We start from the raw sequence: 15,058 nt of genomic DNA, 5'->3' as shown, positions 1-15,058 counted from the left end.
TCGCAATGGCAGCGGCCTGACGTGGGGTGCCCTAATTTCACGCGGGTCCAAACTTCGCTCACTGATAATATTTAGAGAACATAATCATAGAAGTAATCGTTGCATTGTCCAAATTTTACTTTAGATAGTATAGTTAAAGTGAAATTGGGACAATTGCACAATTGTTTTTATGATTATGATGTCTCAGTGGCGTAGCCAGAAATTGTCTCTGGGAGGGGTTTTCAATGGTCAATGATACCTTTTTTTGTTCTGACGCTTACATTTTGTAAACAGAAATGAGAAATTGTATTCGTAGTTTGAAAATAGCGGCGCAGCAGAAAATTTTTTTCGTCGCAAAGCGCTTTATTCTGAAAATTTGTTCCACAAATTTTAACCTGGGGGGGAGTGGGGGGTTAACCCTAACCCCCCCCCCCCCCCCCGCAAAATTAGGGCACCCCACGGTAGCAATCTTAGGGAAGATCGAGTAGCCATGGAACGAACGAAACGAACATTCATCCTTGCATTCATTAGTTCTTTCATTCATCATTCACCGCCCCATATCGTTAGGGCACAGACAAACAGACGTATCACTTGAAACAAAGTGCAATTAAAATCATCGTCACAAAAGCATAATCGCCCAATGCTACTTACACTGTGTTTCGCATACTCACTCAGTAGATGGCGGTAGTGAGCAAACGTCAAACAGGTGAACTACGGAATATTTGAATGATTCGTTAAAAAGGGAAACAATTGGAAGTGAGTAGAGCGACACGTCTGTTTGTCTGTGCTTGATTGACAAAGGCTGATTAGACGAGTCATGAAAACGTAATCGCCCAATGCTAAACGTGTTGTGTTTGGCCGGGCCATCGCTAGGTGGTAGTAGTGAGCAAACGTCATCCAGGAGCAAAAACGATGCCAGCGCAGCGAATGCGGTCAATTTACCACCTACTAAAGTTTTGAATCAACCGTTACAATTACAAAGGCGATCGATGGGAAGCGTTCAGAGTGTGACGTCTGTTTCTCTGTGTCTGCACGTTTCCTCAGCACCACATTCTGTTTTCGTAAACATGTTGCGACACTTGCACGGATGACGAGATTAACCAAAAATAGTTTCAAGGTAAATAATTATATTTCCTGTGAAGAAATGATTGCTGAACGAGTAGAGAAACTAATTTGCTTCTTAAGCGGTGTTGAGATAATTCCATATTCTGAATCTGCATGCGAAACTGAGCCGAAATCCAAATTTTCATGAATTTTGGTGCCCGGGAACCTATTTAAAAATCAATTTGAAGTTTGTGTGGGAGCGATTTGTCGAAACACCCCTCGTCGCATTTTGTACTGGGTGGAGCTGTCAAGCAGTTGCCCAGCTGTCAAAAGGTGATTTCAAAAAATCTCTTTGAAATTGATTTTAGGTACCAAAATAAAGTTCAAAAAATCTGAAAAAAATCATAGTGGCTCAGAAAAAGGTGCTCTTTCGTATAAAATCTAAAAATTGATACATTTTTCTTAATTTAAAAACCCAATTAAGCGAATGATTCTAAAAAAAATCGTAATTTTTTTATTAAATCTATGAAAGTTGCGATAATACGACCCAGGGGGTCCAAATTAGAATGTTACATAGCGCGCTTTATTTTTGGTTGCATGCGGTGCAGCATGCAACCAAAAATAAAGCGCGCCATGTAACATTGGCGCCAAACACATGCGATACCCAACCAGCAAACGAATGCAGTAACTGTTAAGCTGACAACCCCGTATCGATGAACGTTGCAGTCGAGAATGATAACGTCGAAGCCGGTCTGGCCAAAAAGGGTAACCTGACTGTATGGGATAATTTGCGGGGCATCATGTTACTGTGTATCGTTCTCAAAGTCCTCTGCAAAGTGATTCATTATACTTATGACACACATGTGATACAGGAATCACTGTACAATTGCGCTTGAAATGAGTGCCACACTCTCAATTCTCAACGTTCAAGTTAGTCTTGTCACAGAGAACAGACATCCAAGTCCATTTGCGAAACTGTGTAAGGAATTGGCTTCTTTGGCGGTGTTGAGATAATGCCATATTCAGAATCTGCATGCAAAACTGAGCCGAAATCCAAATTTTCATGAATTTTGGTGCCCAGGAACCTATTTAAAAATCAGTTTGAAGTTTGTATGGGAGCGATTTGTCGAATCACCCCTCGTCGCATTTTGTACTGGGTGGAGCTGTCAAGCAGTTGGCCAGCTGTCAAAAGGTGATTTCGAAAAATCTCTTCGAAAGCGATTTTAGGTACCAAAATTAAGTTCTAAAAATCTGAAAAAAATCATGGTGGTTCAGAAAAAGGTGCTCTTTCGTATACAATCAAAAAATCAATACATTTTTCTTAATTAAAAAACCCAATTTAACGGCCATTTGAAATCGGCAACACAAGTGGCAATACCGTGGCGCTGCAATCGGGTAATTTCTTATACTAATTTAATTCACTACTTGAAATGTTTCAATTCACCACTGACTGTGGCAATATGGTGTTTGGCGGCGTTACTGTTTTCATCGTGTATTGGTTTGCAACCTTACTCAAGTGAAGATTCAAATCCTTACACAACTTTCTGAATGAAATTTGTTCTAGCCTGCATGTCTGTTCTCTGTGGTCTTGTTAACATTTTCTTGACAGTGAGTACCGTTGTACGTGTATCATACTCGTATCACATGTCTGTCCGGGGTATTAGGCGCTGTCCATAAACTACGTAGACTCAAATATGTCAATCTCTGACCAACCTCCCCCCTTCCCCCTCGTAGACTTTCGTCCATACAAAAATTTCGAAATTTGTATGGACCGTAGACTTTGGCCAGAACCCCCCTCCCCCTCCAGAGTCTACGTAGTTTATGGACAGGCCCTTACCGGATACAGGAGAAGATTGACGCAACTCTTCGACAGCAGCAAACAGGATTCCGTGCCGGACAAACCTGTGTGGATCATATTGTTACGCTCCGTATCATTCTGGAGCAAATCAATGAATTCCAAGAGTCTCTCCACAGAGAACAGACATCCAGGCTAGAACAAATTTCATTCAGAAAGTTGTGTAAGGATTTGAATCTTCACTTGAGTTGCAAACCAATACACGATGACAACATTAACGCCACCAAACACCATATTGCCACAGTCAGTGGTAAATTGAAACATTTCAAGTGATGAATTAAATTAGTATGGGAAATTCTCGGGGAAATTAACCGATTGCAGCGCCACGCTATTTCCACTTGTGTTGCCGATTTCAAATGGTCGTTAAATTCCTTACACAGTTTCCGAACTGGACTTGGGTGTCTGATCTCTGTGTCTTGTGTGCGTTTTGAATAGAGTTAATAAACTATAGAGGACGAATGTCGCTGGTGTTCCCTTTGTTCTCGCTCGGGAACATGTCGGGTATCTATCTGTCAAACTGCATACTTTTTTGCTTTGACACTTATATCCCTGCCTATCTCCGCCAGCAAGAGATGTTTCGGCGGCGACGCCAGCGACATTCTTCCTCTATAGTTTATTAGCTCTATTGCGTTTTGTCTTCTCTCATATCAACCGGTTCGATAGCCGAGTGGTACACGCAAAAAATTGGCGCTTGTTCAAAACAATAAAACGCATGGTTGATTTTCAAACTGAGAATTTACTTATTCCAAAGTTATATTTAGTTGTTTTCATTTAGAGTTTATCGATAAAAACAACCGATACCATCATTTCATGTAATGCCAAAAATTTCATTTGTTTCAACAAAATAAAAACCATAAACATGGTCAGAAAGCACTCATAGGGAACGTCCATAAATTACGTCACGCTTTTAGGGGGGAGGGGGGGTTCAGTAAAGTGTGACAACCCATACAAAAATTTCAGAGGTCTCATACAAAAAGTGTGACATAGGGGGGAGGGGGGGTTGAAAATGGGCAATTTTTGCGTGACGTAATTTATGGACGCTCCCATACATCTATAAAAATTGTATATAAAAAGTATTTAATACTTACCCCAACCACAGAGAACAGACATCAAGGCTAGAACAAATTTCATTTGGAAAGTTGTGTAAGGATTTGAATCTTCACTTGAGTGAGGTTGCAAACCAATACACGACGACAACACTAACGCCACCAAACACCATATTGCCACAGTCAGTGGTGAATTGAAACATTTCAAGTGGTGAATTAAATTAGTATGGGAAATTAACCGATTGCAGCGCCACGCTATTGCCACTTGTGTTGCTGATTTCAATCAGCCGTTAAATTCCTTACACAGTTTCGGAACTGGACTTGGATGTCTGTTCTCTGTGCCCCAACATCGCCACAACGAAGAAGGTGCAGCAAATCCATCACGCCAACTTCCAAGTGCAGCTTTGGCCGTGATGGATAACGCGCAGGTACCTACTCACGACAGCATCCACAAAAAGTTGATCGGTTTCGCCTTTTTAGTCCTTTCGATAGTCGTTCTCCTCCCCATCCGCTTACACTGAACGAAAACCCCATCCCGAAATCGACTGATTTGTCCGACCATCCAGTCCAAATTACCAAAATCGTGTTTTCGAATGACGAATCAGTCATACGCATAGGCGCCAACTTGTGACGTAGATGGGGGGCGAAGCTCTCCTAAATTGGACAATATTCAACTTTTTTTAGCTCAATGCACTAGTTTTCACGTAAATATGCCTAAAATAGATGAACTGCGTCGACATTTTACGAATTTGGTTGATTTTGAGAGGCCTCGCCCCCCAACTACGTCACAAGTTGGCGCGTATGGTCATACGGCAATCATCCCAAAAAGCGGATGACGATCATCTTATTCGCGTATGAGTCGATGCATGCTATGAGAATGAATATTAGTTGCAGAGCGAAGGCCACACAGATGCACCGAATTTATTCATCGATAACGTAACAAGTTCTTTGATCGTGACACCCGGGACATTGACAATTTTGTTTCGCATGTCCTATCCTGGACATGTCATATTTTTTTAAAGGGTGCCCGCAAGGGCACCTTGGCCATAATAAGCACATATTTTTTGAAAAAGATAGCGGTGACATTATTGTTATCAATCGCTAAAAAACAAAGTTGCTCGACCATATGGTCGACATTCTATATTCATATCGCTGTCATCCGGTTTTAAGATGACATCATTTGGTCGGCAGACCATACGGTCTCCGACCGAATATCGTTAAAGGGCGTGATCGTATCGCCTCTCAGTCGATCTTGGGCGGGGGGTTTCGTTCAGTGTACCGACGGTCTAAAAATAGATTTCCGAGCTGCCGTAGTTGCTGCCGTCAGCAACACAATCACATTCCGGGTTTGTTAGTGGCAAAAGTGCAGTCGTTTGAATCAATCCATTATTTCATGTTGAAAATACCATATCTCTGTTTGTTTTAACAAACTGTCAAAAATTAGGGGTTTTAAATTATGAAAAAAGTATACCGCATTTAGTTCACCACTGGACTGCGAACTGCGACTTCATAAGTGCGAAAACGTAAATAAAAGTGCGCGATTGCATCAAATCAGGTTGATGTCTTCGGCGCACTATTTCTTCAATCTATGGTGAACAAGTGCTCTGAAGACACCGAGTTGATGTGATGCAATCGCGCACTTTTATTAGCGTTTTCGCACACGTGAAAACTAGTGCGATAGTCCAGTGGTGAACTAAATGCGCTATATTGATTTTTTGATTTTGTGCGAAAGAGCGCCTTTTTCTGAGCCACTTTTAAGCGCTCTTCTCACTACACCGGGCCGGGACCGTGCCGGGCCCCGGTCATCGATTTCTTTCTAACGATATCTATGGCGTGCTTCTCATTAGCCCAGCCGGGGCCCGACCGAGCCCCGGCACGGTGTGATGTGAAACACGCCATAATAATCACATGTAAGAAATCGATGACCGGGGCACGGTCGGGGTCCGGCACGGTCCCGGCCCGGTGTAATGAGAATAGCCCTTTATTTTTTTCAGATTTTTAGAACCTTATGTTGGTACCTAAAAGCAATTTCAAAGAGATTTTTTGAAATCATCTTTTGACAGCTGGGCAACTGTTTGACAGCTCCGCCCAGTACAAACTGCGACGAGGGGTGATTCGACAAATCGCTCCCATACAAACTTCAAATTGATTTTTAAATAGGTTCCCGGGCTCCAAAATTCACGAAAATTTGGATTTTAGCTCAGTTTGACATGCAGATTCAGAATGTCAAATTATCTCAACATCGTTAAAGAAGCCAATTTCGACAAATGAAAATATTTGTATTAGAACAGTTCAGTTTAAACTAGAAATCAGTTTGTCGCTATAGTAAACTCAAAAATCGGTTGATTTGAACTAGAATTTAATAGTGTTTACATTTTTTTCTGCGTGATAGCGTGCAAGCCTGGTGATCTCAAAGTTCTCGTTTCGGATCCGGTTGCCAGAAACTTTTTTAATTGCAAATCGGGTCCATGGATGCATGGTAAAAATGAAAACATTAATCTGTTGAGATGAAACGAAAATCAGTCTGCACAAATTAAGTGGCGTATTCAGAATAGTAATTTCAACCGCAAGCCGTCTTTCAGTGTACGTCCACTGCACGAATTTACTTGCGAATTTATGCTGTGAAAGTAAGCAGCCCGGCAAAGATTCGTGCAGTAATCACATACGACGCGTGCGAAATGATATCAAATATTGATTATCATTCTTTCAAGTTTGCATTAATTGCCCACTGTGCAATGTGTATCGACTCACATCCCTCACTGTCACGCACAGAAATTTTGTCGACAAAGTAGATACAAAGGAGTGACAAGAAAAACAAAAACAAATTCAGTTTGTTGTTCAAAATTTTCGGATTATTTACGTCGGAACCCGAGAAGGTGCGTATTTTTCAGTTTCCTTATTGAATTAATTCATCGAAATGTCCAACAGCAAAAGCCAAATGGAGGACGACTACGGCGGTGTAACGGATTCGCCCAAACGGGGCCCGACTTTGTCGACGTCCACATCCAGTTTCGAGCCGTTCGATGCCCATGATCCCAATCTGTCCCGGTTGGCCACAAAGATGTTCCAAAAAACCGGCGAATACATCAGCCACGAGCTGGGAACCACCGCCGACGATTACCGTCTGGTCGAGAATATGAGCAAAGCCATGATGGGCAAGGTGCAGGAGATGAAGCAGATGTCCGAATCGATAGCGGTCAAAAATGCCGAACTGAGCCGGAAGTACGAGGAACTGGTGAGTGACGATGAGGAATTTGCTTACTGATTGTAGAGATATTGACGAAGTTGATATATTTTAGAAACCACTTCTTCAGAAGGTGGACGACATTGAAGCAACGGTAAATAAGCTGGAGGCGGCTGCCTATCAGCTTGATTCATACACGATTCGATTAGAAAACAAGTTCAAATCTCTAAAAGCTAAGAAATAAGTATATTTTACGGCAAACAACTCCAAGAAAACTGTATAGGAGGGAGGGGTGGTAATTTAAATTGTGATTTTATTTGTAATAAAATTTTTATTTTACGAAATCGGCTTTTGTTTTAGATTGTATTACCCTAATAAGAGCTTAAATATTATCGCCACAATGTTTAGGAATATCAGCGGAACTGAAAGAAAGTTCATAGAGGATAAGCTTTTGTTCAACAGCTACAATTAGGTATATGGATTAAAATATTACTTACTTTTGGCAACTGTCCTGATGGATCGCACGAGATTGAGAACCTGAGCTTTTACCGTAGGGGCTTCACCGAATCCTTGAACCTGGGCAGACGCTCCCCATCCAACTGTTAGAAGATTTTGAACCATTAATATTTGGCTGTCGTCCAGCTCTTCGGTAGAGCAACAGATGTGGAGGCTGAATCACCTAGAAGCTAGGTACTTACATTTCGCTAGAAACCGTTCCTCGTGCAGAATGCAAACGGCGTTCAGGCAGAGAAGCGAAGCTTCAATAAGTGACCACAGTGTGAACATATCGATTGAATTAAGAAGGGACTAAACTAAGCAAATTTCAAATTTTGCTGTAAATTTACCAAACAAGAATCGTCTGATTTTGCGAGAATGTTTTTTAGTCGCGAACGCGAAGCTGGAAGTCAAAAATGACACTGTTGCGAAACGTCATCTCTGATGTTTTGAGAAACGCACCGTAACGTGTTGTCAGTGTAACTCACCGTTACACCGCACACAGGCGAAAATGTGTTTACACATGGTCAAAATTTAGCGCAACGTGTCCACCAACAGCGTTTGCAAAGTTGCCAATAGGACGCAATCAGTGAAGTACTAGATTGAAAGTAGTGAGCTGGATTTTTGTATGGTGAGATGATCAATACTCCATTTCTGCAATGAAATGGTGCAAACAGCATGGGTTATATTATTTCTTGACTAATTTGATGCTGTTTGAGCAAAAGTTTGGATAACCCGCATAATCACAAACTGTAAATGCAACGTTTCGCATACTGTAGATGACCATTAGTAATTATCATTTAACCATATATCAAACTATTGGAGATAACAGTAAGCTGACCATTCCAGGTACAGATTTGCCAGTTTGACAAATGGTAATCCGCCAATTTACAGTATGTGGAATAGGCGGTTAAGATTGGTTACCATAAAAAATCGCTCGTTTTCTCGAACAAATTTTTCGCAATACAGTAAAGGATATGGTCAATATATTATCCAGTTTTCGAGACGATTCGCTGTATAGCAAATGGTTAGAGAACAATTTAACCATAAATATCGAAGAAAAACTTCAATGTATGTATTACGAGTGATTTATAGTTCTTCATAGTAGAATAACTGTGTATCGTACTGTTATCATATGATTGCGTACTGTTTTTTGGATATGAGTACCGCGAGAGAGAAATAAGTAACAAATTAGATATTAAGCAAAGAATCAATCACTTTTATTCAAGAAATCGCGTAGACATCACATACATAGATGCTTCTCCAAATCCTGCGTTGTTTGTTTTCCGCTTCACCTCTTGCCGCTAGCTTGGAAGAAGTTTGATTGGGAATCGAATCGACGAAAGTCCATCCACATTCGATTGTCCCAGTCCCAGCGTTGAACGCATAAACAGTAAGCAGCATTCCTTCAGGACTTGCCTGCAGAGGATATATAGGTAGATTATGGTCAGTTCACCTTCAACACCAGCATTTTACTCACCCTGATTGAACGATGCACCCCATGCCTCATTCCGAACTGTCCAGATCTCGGTCCGGATGATGGGGTCACCGGATCAATGCCGTGTAATGTGACCAACTGTAGGCCGCCGATGAACGCCTCTGGGTGGAAACTGTTTCTTAATACGAAGAGAAAAAAAATGCACAGTCGGTATTAGCTGGGTGGACACAATGTTTCCGTTAGATTAAACACTCACCTGTAACAGCTACTTCGGATCCAGTGCACTGATATTTGGCCAACCAAAAATGCTCTAAAACAAAATTTCAATTTCGATTTGCTGCTTCCAAATTTTTTTTTGTTTTGTTTTAAAAGCCACCAGTCGATTTTCATTGGTTCACGAATACCGATGCGTGCCACTGTTTCTCATATTGTAAAATACCAGTAGCATATAGTAAAACGCATGTATGTAAGTGTGTTGCACAGAATAAGCACGAACAGTTTGACATACATTACTTGCGAACTACGGTCTCCATATCATTCAACAATATCTGGGCAGTATAATATAATGTTACTACTTGGTATGGATTGCATGGACCGTGATTTATAGTTGATTGCGTTCAATCTCATATTCTTCAACAAGAAATCAACTGTTTGCCATACGGTAACAGCTACAGATACAAGAAATTTACTGTTTGGAGTTTAAGACAAACTGTAAATCTCTATGCGGGAACTGTGTTGTCAAAGTTGTAAGGAAAAATAATACAACAACACAGTTATCCAAACTTTTACTCAAACAGCATCAAATTAGCCAATGAATCATATAACCCACGCTGTTTGCACCATTTCATTGCAGATATGGAGAATTGATCATCTCACCATACAAAAATCCAGCTCACTACTTTCAATCTAGTACCTCACTGATTGCGTCCTATTCAGGCCAAACATGTCCAATCTGCAGAATAGAGGCTCTCTTTGGTTTCCCTCTCTTTCGTTAATATCTCAGCTGTTTATTTGTATTATGATTGTCTCCTTGCATTGAACGATGGTCAAAACAATCGTCTTCTGATTGTCTTCTGATGTAGCATGACATTGCAATAATTGAAAGAGAAAGTAAACAAAGAGAGCCTCTCAAATGCAGATAGGACCTATTGAAATGTTTGGCCTAAATTATTTTGGTTTTTCTTCACGCACATTGTCTTAACTGCACCTAAAATTTTTTTTTTCAAGACACTGCAGTGTACACTGAACGGAAACCCCCGCCCAAGATCGACTGAGAGGCGATACGATCGCGCCCCTTAACGACATTCGGTCGGAAACCGTATGGTCCACCGACCGAATGATGTCATCCTAAAATCGGATGACAGCGATATGGAAATGGAATGTCGACCATATGGTCGAGCGACCTTGTTTTTTAGCGATTGATATCATTCATATATCCGCTTCCCTTCTCAAAAATGATTTACTTAGTGGCCAGGGTGCCCTCGCGAACACCCATTTCAAAAATGCGTCACGTCCAGAAATAGGACATGCAACGCAATTCGTCAATGTCGCGGGTATAACGAACAAGGAATTTGTTACGCTATCGATGAATAAATTTGGTGCATCTGTGTTGCCTACGCTCTTAAACTAATATTCATTCACATAGCGTGCGTCGACTCATACACGAATAAGATGGTCGTCATCCGCTTTTCAGGATGATTGCCGTATGACTGATTCGTCACACGCTCGCGTCAGAATACCCATTTTTTCATTGCTATCTCTGTCGCTCTTCAAGAGGCCCCATTTAAAAATACCCATTTCCAAGTTGGGCGGCCCAACTTGAAAATGGGTATTTTTAAATGGGGCCTCTTGAAGAGCGACAGAGATAGCAATGAAAAAATGGGTATTCTGACGCGAGCGTGCATTCGAAAACACGATTTTGCTAATTTGGACTGGATGGTCGGACAAATCAGTCGATTTCGGGATGGGGTTTTCGTTCAGTGTAGTATTTAAGAAGCGGTTTAACACCGCCGCAAAAACGAAAACGACATGACTCACGCACAGCTCTGCACACGGCTTGCGTGAATCTTTTAAAAACCACACTCACATGTTGGGGAGCGGCCATAAATTACGCCACGCAAAAATTGCCCGGTGTGTTCATATAGGAAGAGGTTCGCGTCTGCGCTGATTTGACAGAAGGGTTCGCTCGCTTTGCTAGTCGACCGTTAAATTGAGGGGGACAGTTTTGAAACACCACTGTCACGTCGGTTCGTCGGTGATGTAACAACACAACGGACAACCACCCACCCCCTCCAGCGTTTGACATTTGTGAACAAAGCCCTTTGCCCAAAAGGCGTTACGAAACATTACAGTTTTCATTTTTCATTTCATTTCATTTATTTATTTGTACGCTTATCCAATACAATATGTTTTTTTTTAAAGATCTAACATTGAGACACGGGAATCCTTACAACAATAACGTCAAACAAAATTACATTTAATGTATATAAGGGACTAACAAGTATCGACAGGGAAGGAAAATACAAAAAAAAAACCTTCGAAATAACTTATAGAAAGATGGGACAGGAAAGAAAGCTTAATACTAATATCACAATACTACACGGCCAACTCTTGTAAAAGGGGGTTTACAGATGAAGAGCAACTCTGCAGGAATTTGGGAACCAGCCTCTGGAACCAGTCGTCGATCCGTTCAACGCCGGCAATCCTGTGAACATCATCCGTCGGATGAAAGGGGCTCAGATCCAGCATCATCTTCAGAAGACGGTTTTGCTTGACTTGTATTTTGTTCCGGTGACACTGTGCACAGTCGAACCAAGCAGGGAATCCATACGCCACCGTAGGCCGGAAAACGGTTTTGTAAAGCAGCACCTTAATAGTGGGATGCAGCCTAGAGCGCCTCTTTATAAGCGGGTAAAGAGTTTTTGTGAGAATATCACATTTCCGGATGCTATTGGTTACGTGACAGCTGAAGTTAAGCTTCTGGTCCAAGGATACACCAAGGTAACCAACGCTTTCGGACCAAGGAATGTCGACACCATTGCAGGAAACTTGAGTTTGGGGCAGGTACCTTGGGCTCCGACGGCGCGTAAAGTAAATGGCTTGGGACTTAGCAGGATTCACTTTTACCTTCCATTTCCTTTGGTACTCAAGAATAACGTCCTGAGCTTGTTGCAGTTTGTCCACTACTACATTGGCGTCCCGATGTGACACTAAAAATCCAGTGTCGTCTGCAAACAAGTACAGTCATGACTCGCTGGTTGGGGGCTTAATAGTTGGGTGACTTTTTAGTTGGGGCCCCGTTAGTTGAGCTGTCAGCCAACTAAAAAGTACCTGGATGTCATAATTCAATGTCAAACTCAAAATGACAACCAATCTGTAATTCCGAGGGGCAGGCCCGGATTAAGGATTGTGGGGGCCCGGGGCCCGAGGGGATGTGGAGGCCCCTCGGAGAGATGACCAAAAATGTTTTTCCTTATTTTCAGTACAGTACTTGAGTAATATGAAAAATAAAGCTAGTGTTAGCAACCAAAAAAGGTTTTTGTGGGGGCCCCTAAAATGTGGGGGCCCGGGGCCCGGGCCCCCCCGGCCCCCCCTTAGATCCGGCCCTGCCGAGGGGCGAGCTAATGAGTTTTTGGTTCCTTAAACTTTACTAATAATCGAAAAGAATTTCTATTTCATATTTCTTCAAAAAAAAAAAGAATATGTACATGATGATGATTAACCTGGGTTTGTTAAGGGAATATCTGTAAATAAAAAGAAAATCGCGTTAAGTACTGTTCCTTTGAATTCCACTAAGAATTTGCATCCTTTGACAGTATTTCGACCTCAACTGTAAGGTCGTCTTCAGTGTCTTGTACTTGACTCGACTATTACTTCGAAACAAATGCAAAACATCGGTAATCTTTATTTTGTCGATCATTGAAAGCGTTTTGTGCTTGCTTTTGGTCCAGGTGGTTTCATAAACATCTATATTTTCACTTCACCGACTAAAAATGGGTGAAAATAATTATTTTCTGCATTGGCCATATATGTATCTTGCAAAACGTATCAGTTTTGCTCTAAATGTGAAACAAATTGAAAAATTTTCCTTTTTGCTTCCAACCTAAACATGATTTAAAAAAAACAATGCGCACGCCCCTTGTGCTGCTGTCACTTCACCCAACTAGCGAATCGAATTCGTTGGTTGGGTGGAGGTTGTGGCTCAACGAGCGGGTTCCGACTGTAGTACTGCACTCCTTCCATTTGAACGATGTCGGCCGAAAAGATGTTGTACAGCGTAGGACTTAGTACGGAGCCTTGCGGTACACCAAACGGAACCTGCATCCGCTCCGAGGTACAGCCATTTACCGAGACTTGGAAGGTCCTGTCCTTCAGGAAGCTACGAATTATCACATTACAGTTTTGCTTTGGCCAGTTGTAATCCAAATTTTGCCCAGTATTCGATCAAACATATTGTCGATAAAGAAGCACCACACAAACTGTCATCGGAAGTGTTGCCAGCTAGGATCCGCGTCCAACTTCTGTCAAACTCCGTGTGCGTGTGTGCGGTCCTGTACGTGTGCGCGCCGTCCGAAAAGTCGCGTAGTTAAAACCCGATGGAATCGGAGCGAGCAGTTTTTTCTTTGCAACATCAGCCATCATCGTCGAAGTCGCGGTCCGTCCTCCTGGTCGTCGTCGCCGTCGTCGGATGTTTGTGAAAAGTTACTGGAATCATGATCTGTCCCGGAACGAACGGATCCCAGTAGTGTTGAGATTGTCCAGTGGATTGCGCTTAGTGGGGAGCGGCGATTGCGTAGGTTAAGTGCGGAATTTCTACTGCGAAAAGTGTGCGTTTTGATCTGAAATCGGCTGAAAAGAGCTTTCCGAGTGCGGGGAAGGAAAAAAACGAAAGGAAAGGAAGAAGAAGCAGTAGTTTTTCGGAAGAAATCGACGGGAGTGGAAGAAGAGAATCAGCAGCAGCAGTGTAACAATAGTGTGTGGAAGTGAAAGAATCTTTCGGTGTCGGAGGCTGAAAAGAGAAGCGCAGAGTGTGCGTGTGTGTTATTGAAGAGGGTGTTGCTTTATTATTTTGCTCTGTATTCTGTTCCGCTTTGAAATAATCTGGAGATAGTGAGGAAAGGTGCTACGCCTTCATCGGTTCTAGTGCACCGGGGAGAAGGTTGCAGGCTGTTGTGGCACTTTGAGTGTTTTTCTAAGTGGGGCTCTGGTGGGCGCAAAACCTGGTGGTAAGAGTTCCACGGAACGGAGAGCGGAGGAAGAACCAAGGCGTCAAAATGAGTTCCAACAATACGACCACCACAAACAGCAGCAGCACCACCAGCAGCAGTAACAACAGCAGCAGCAGTGGACCGAACAGCATCGAAGCCGAATACAACGAGATCGAATCTCGCCATGGATGGGCTTTGGTTTTTCAGGTGAGTGATAGTTTGTCCTTGTTGAAGTAACTTTTTTTGTGCTTCATCCTGACCCACGCACAGATAAGGCAGGCGGTATAAAAGGGGGGGTAACCGGTTTTGCACCCACTTTCCATGAACTACGACAATGTTTGTCCTTGCACCCAACCAGGGCTGGTTACGCCAGCAGGCGGGATATATGAAATGACAAGAAATGTGTGTAAGTGATTTACAAATATCCTCTTGTTCTCCAATCGATACTGATACGGTTTTATCATTGTTATTTTTTGTGCAGTGAATGCAAAATGTCTAATCTTGTCTAGTTTAGGTAATGGCTACGGTAGGATATGTCAAATCAATCTTCAGCACAAAAAAACAGCAACGATCAATCTTTGCATATTTATTCTCCAATCTTACAGCACAGCCAAAAACGGGTTAGTTCAAGAACCTTGCTTCAATAAGGGAAAATTCTATTTAGGTATCCGAAAAGAGACGAACCAGCCAAGGGCTGAAAGTCTCTCTAATAAAGACAAATCAATCAAATGAATATTTAGGTATCCTTTTGAACCTGGACTTTAACTTTAACTGAATACTGAATACTTTGTTACATTCAGTAAAAATTCA

At 42.1% G+C, this 15,058-nt stretch overlaps 3 protein-coding genes across 4 annotated transcripts in view; 2 read left to right on the top strand and 1 right to left on the bottom strand.

Moving 5' to 3' along the window:
• Positions 1-6,674: 6,674 nt before the first annotated feature.
• LOC109424300 (biogenesis of lysosome-related organelles complex 1 subunit 2) lies at positions 6,675-7,452 on the top strand. Its single transcript, XM_019699400.3, has 3 exons — positions 6,675-6,800; positions 6,853-7,159; positions 7,224-7,452. Exons 2-3 carry the CDS (start codon positions 6,863-6,865, stop codon positions 7,350-7,352), a joined length of 426 nt encoding a protein of 141 aa, XP_019554945.2. The 5' UTR covers positions 6,675-6,800; positions 6,853-6,862; the 3' UTR covers positions 7,353-7,452.
• On the bottom strand, positions 7,402-8,033 carry LOC109428671 (immediate early response 3-interacting protein 1). Its single transcript, XM_019704484.3, has 3 exons — positions 7,807-8,033; positions 7,606-7,707; positions 7,402-7,530 (listed from the first exon to the last, which is right to left on the bottom strand). The coding sequence occupies exons 1-3, from the start codon at positions 7,892-7,894 to the stop codon at positions 7,475-7,477; spliced, it is 246 nt and encodes an 81-aa protein (XP_019560029.1). The 5' UTR covers positions 7,895-8,033; the 3' UTR covers positions 7,402-7,474.
• Positions 8,034-13,583: 5,550 nt separating this feature from the next.
• Positions 13,584-15,058, top strand: part of LOC109424298 (tyrosine-protein phosphatase non-receptor type 61F) — a 51,957-nt gene continuing 50,482 nt past the window's right edge. For both annotated transcript variants that reach the window (XM_029880146.2, XM_062852217.1), the window contains exon 1: positions 13,584-14,455. In XM_029880146.2, the coding sequence (XP_029736006.2) occupies positions 14,315-14,455 (141 nt within the window). In that variant the 5' untranslated portion in view covers positions 13,584-14,314. The remainder of the gene's footprint in view (positions 14,456-15,058) is intronic.

This window comes from Aedes albopictus, chromosome 2 (genome assembly GCF_035046485.1).
Source record: "Aedes albopictus strain Foshan chromosome 2, AalbF5, whole genome shotgun sequence".
NCBI lineage: Eukaryota > Metazoa > Arthropoda > Insecta > Diptera > Culicidae > Aedes > Aedes albopictus.
This window is presented reverse-complemented; position numbering and strand designations above follow the sequence as displayed.

Excerpts from the sequence above, each read along its gene's own strand:
- LOC109428671 (XM_019704484.3), bottom strand. The coding sequence starts at position 7,894 with ATGTTCACACTGTGGTCACTTATTGAAGCTTCGCTTCTCTGCCTGAAC. Across the intron at positions 7,708-7,806 it reads GGAACGGTTTCTAGCGAAAT|TTGGATGGGGAGCGTCTGCC; the intron begins GTAAGTACCTAG and ends ATCTTCTAACAG. Across the intron at positions 7,531-7,605 it reads CATCAGGACAGTTGCCAAAA|TTCCGCTGATATTCCTAAAC; the intron begins GTAAGTAATATT and ends ACTTTCTTTCAG.
- LOC109424300 (XM_019699400.3), top strand. The coding sequence starts at position 6,863 with ATGGAGGACGACTACGGCGGTGTAACGGATTCGCCCAAACGGGGCCCG. Across the intron at positions 7,160-7,223 it reads GCCGGAAGTACGAGGAACTG|AAACCACTTCTTCAGAAGGT; the intron begins GTGAGTGACGAT and ends GATATATTTTAG.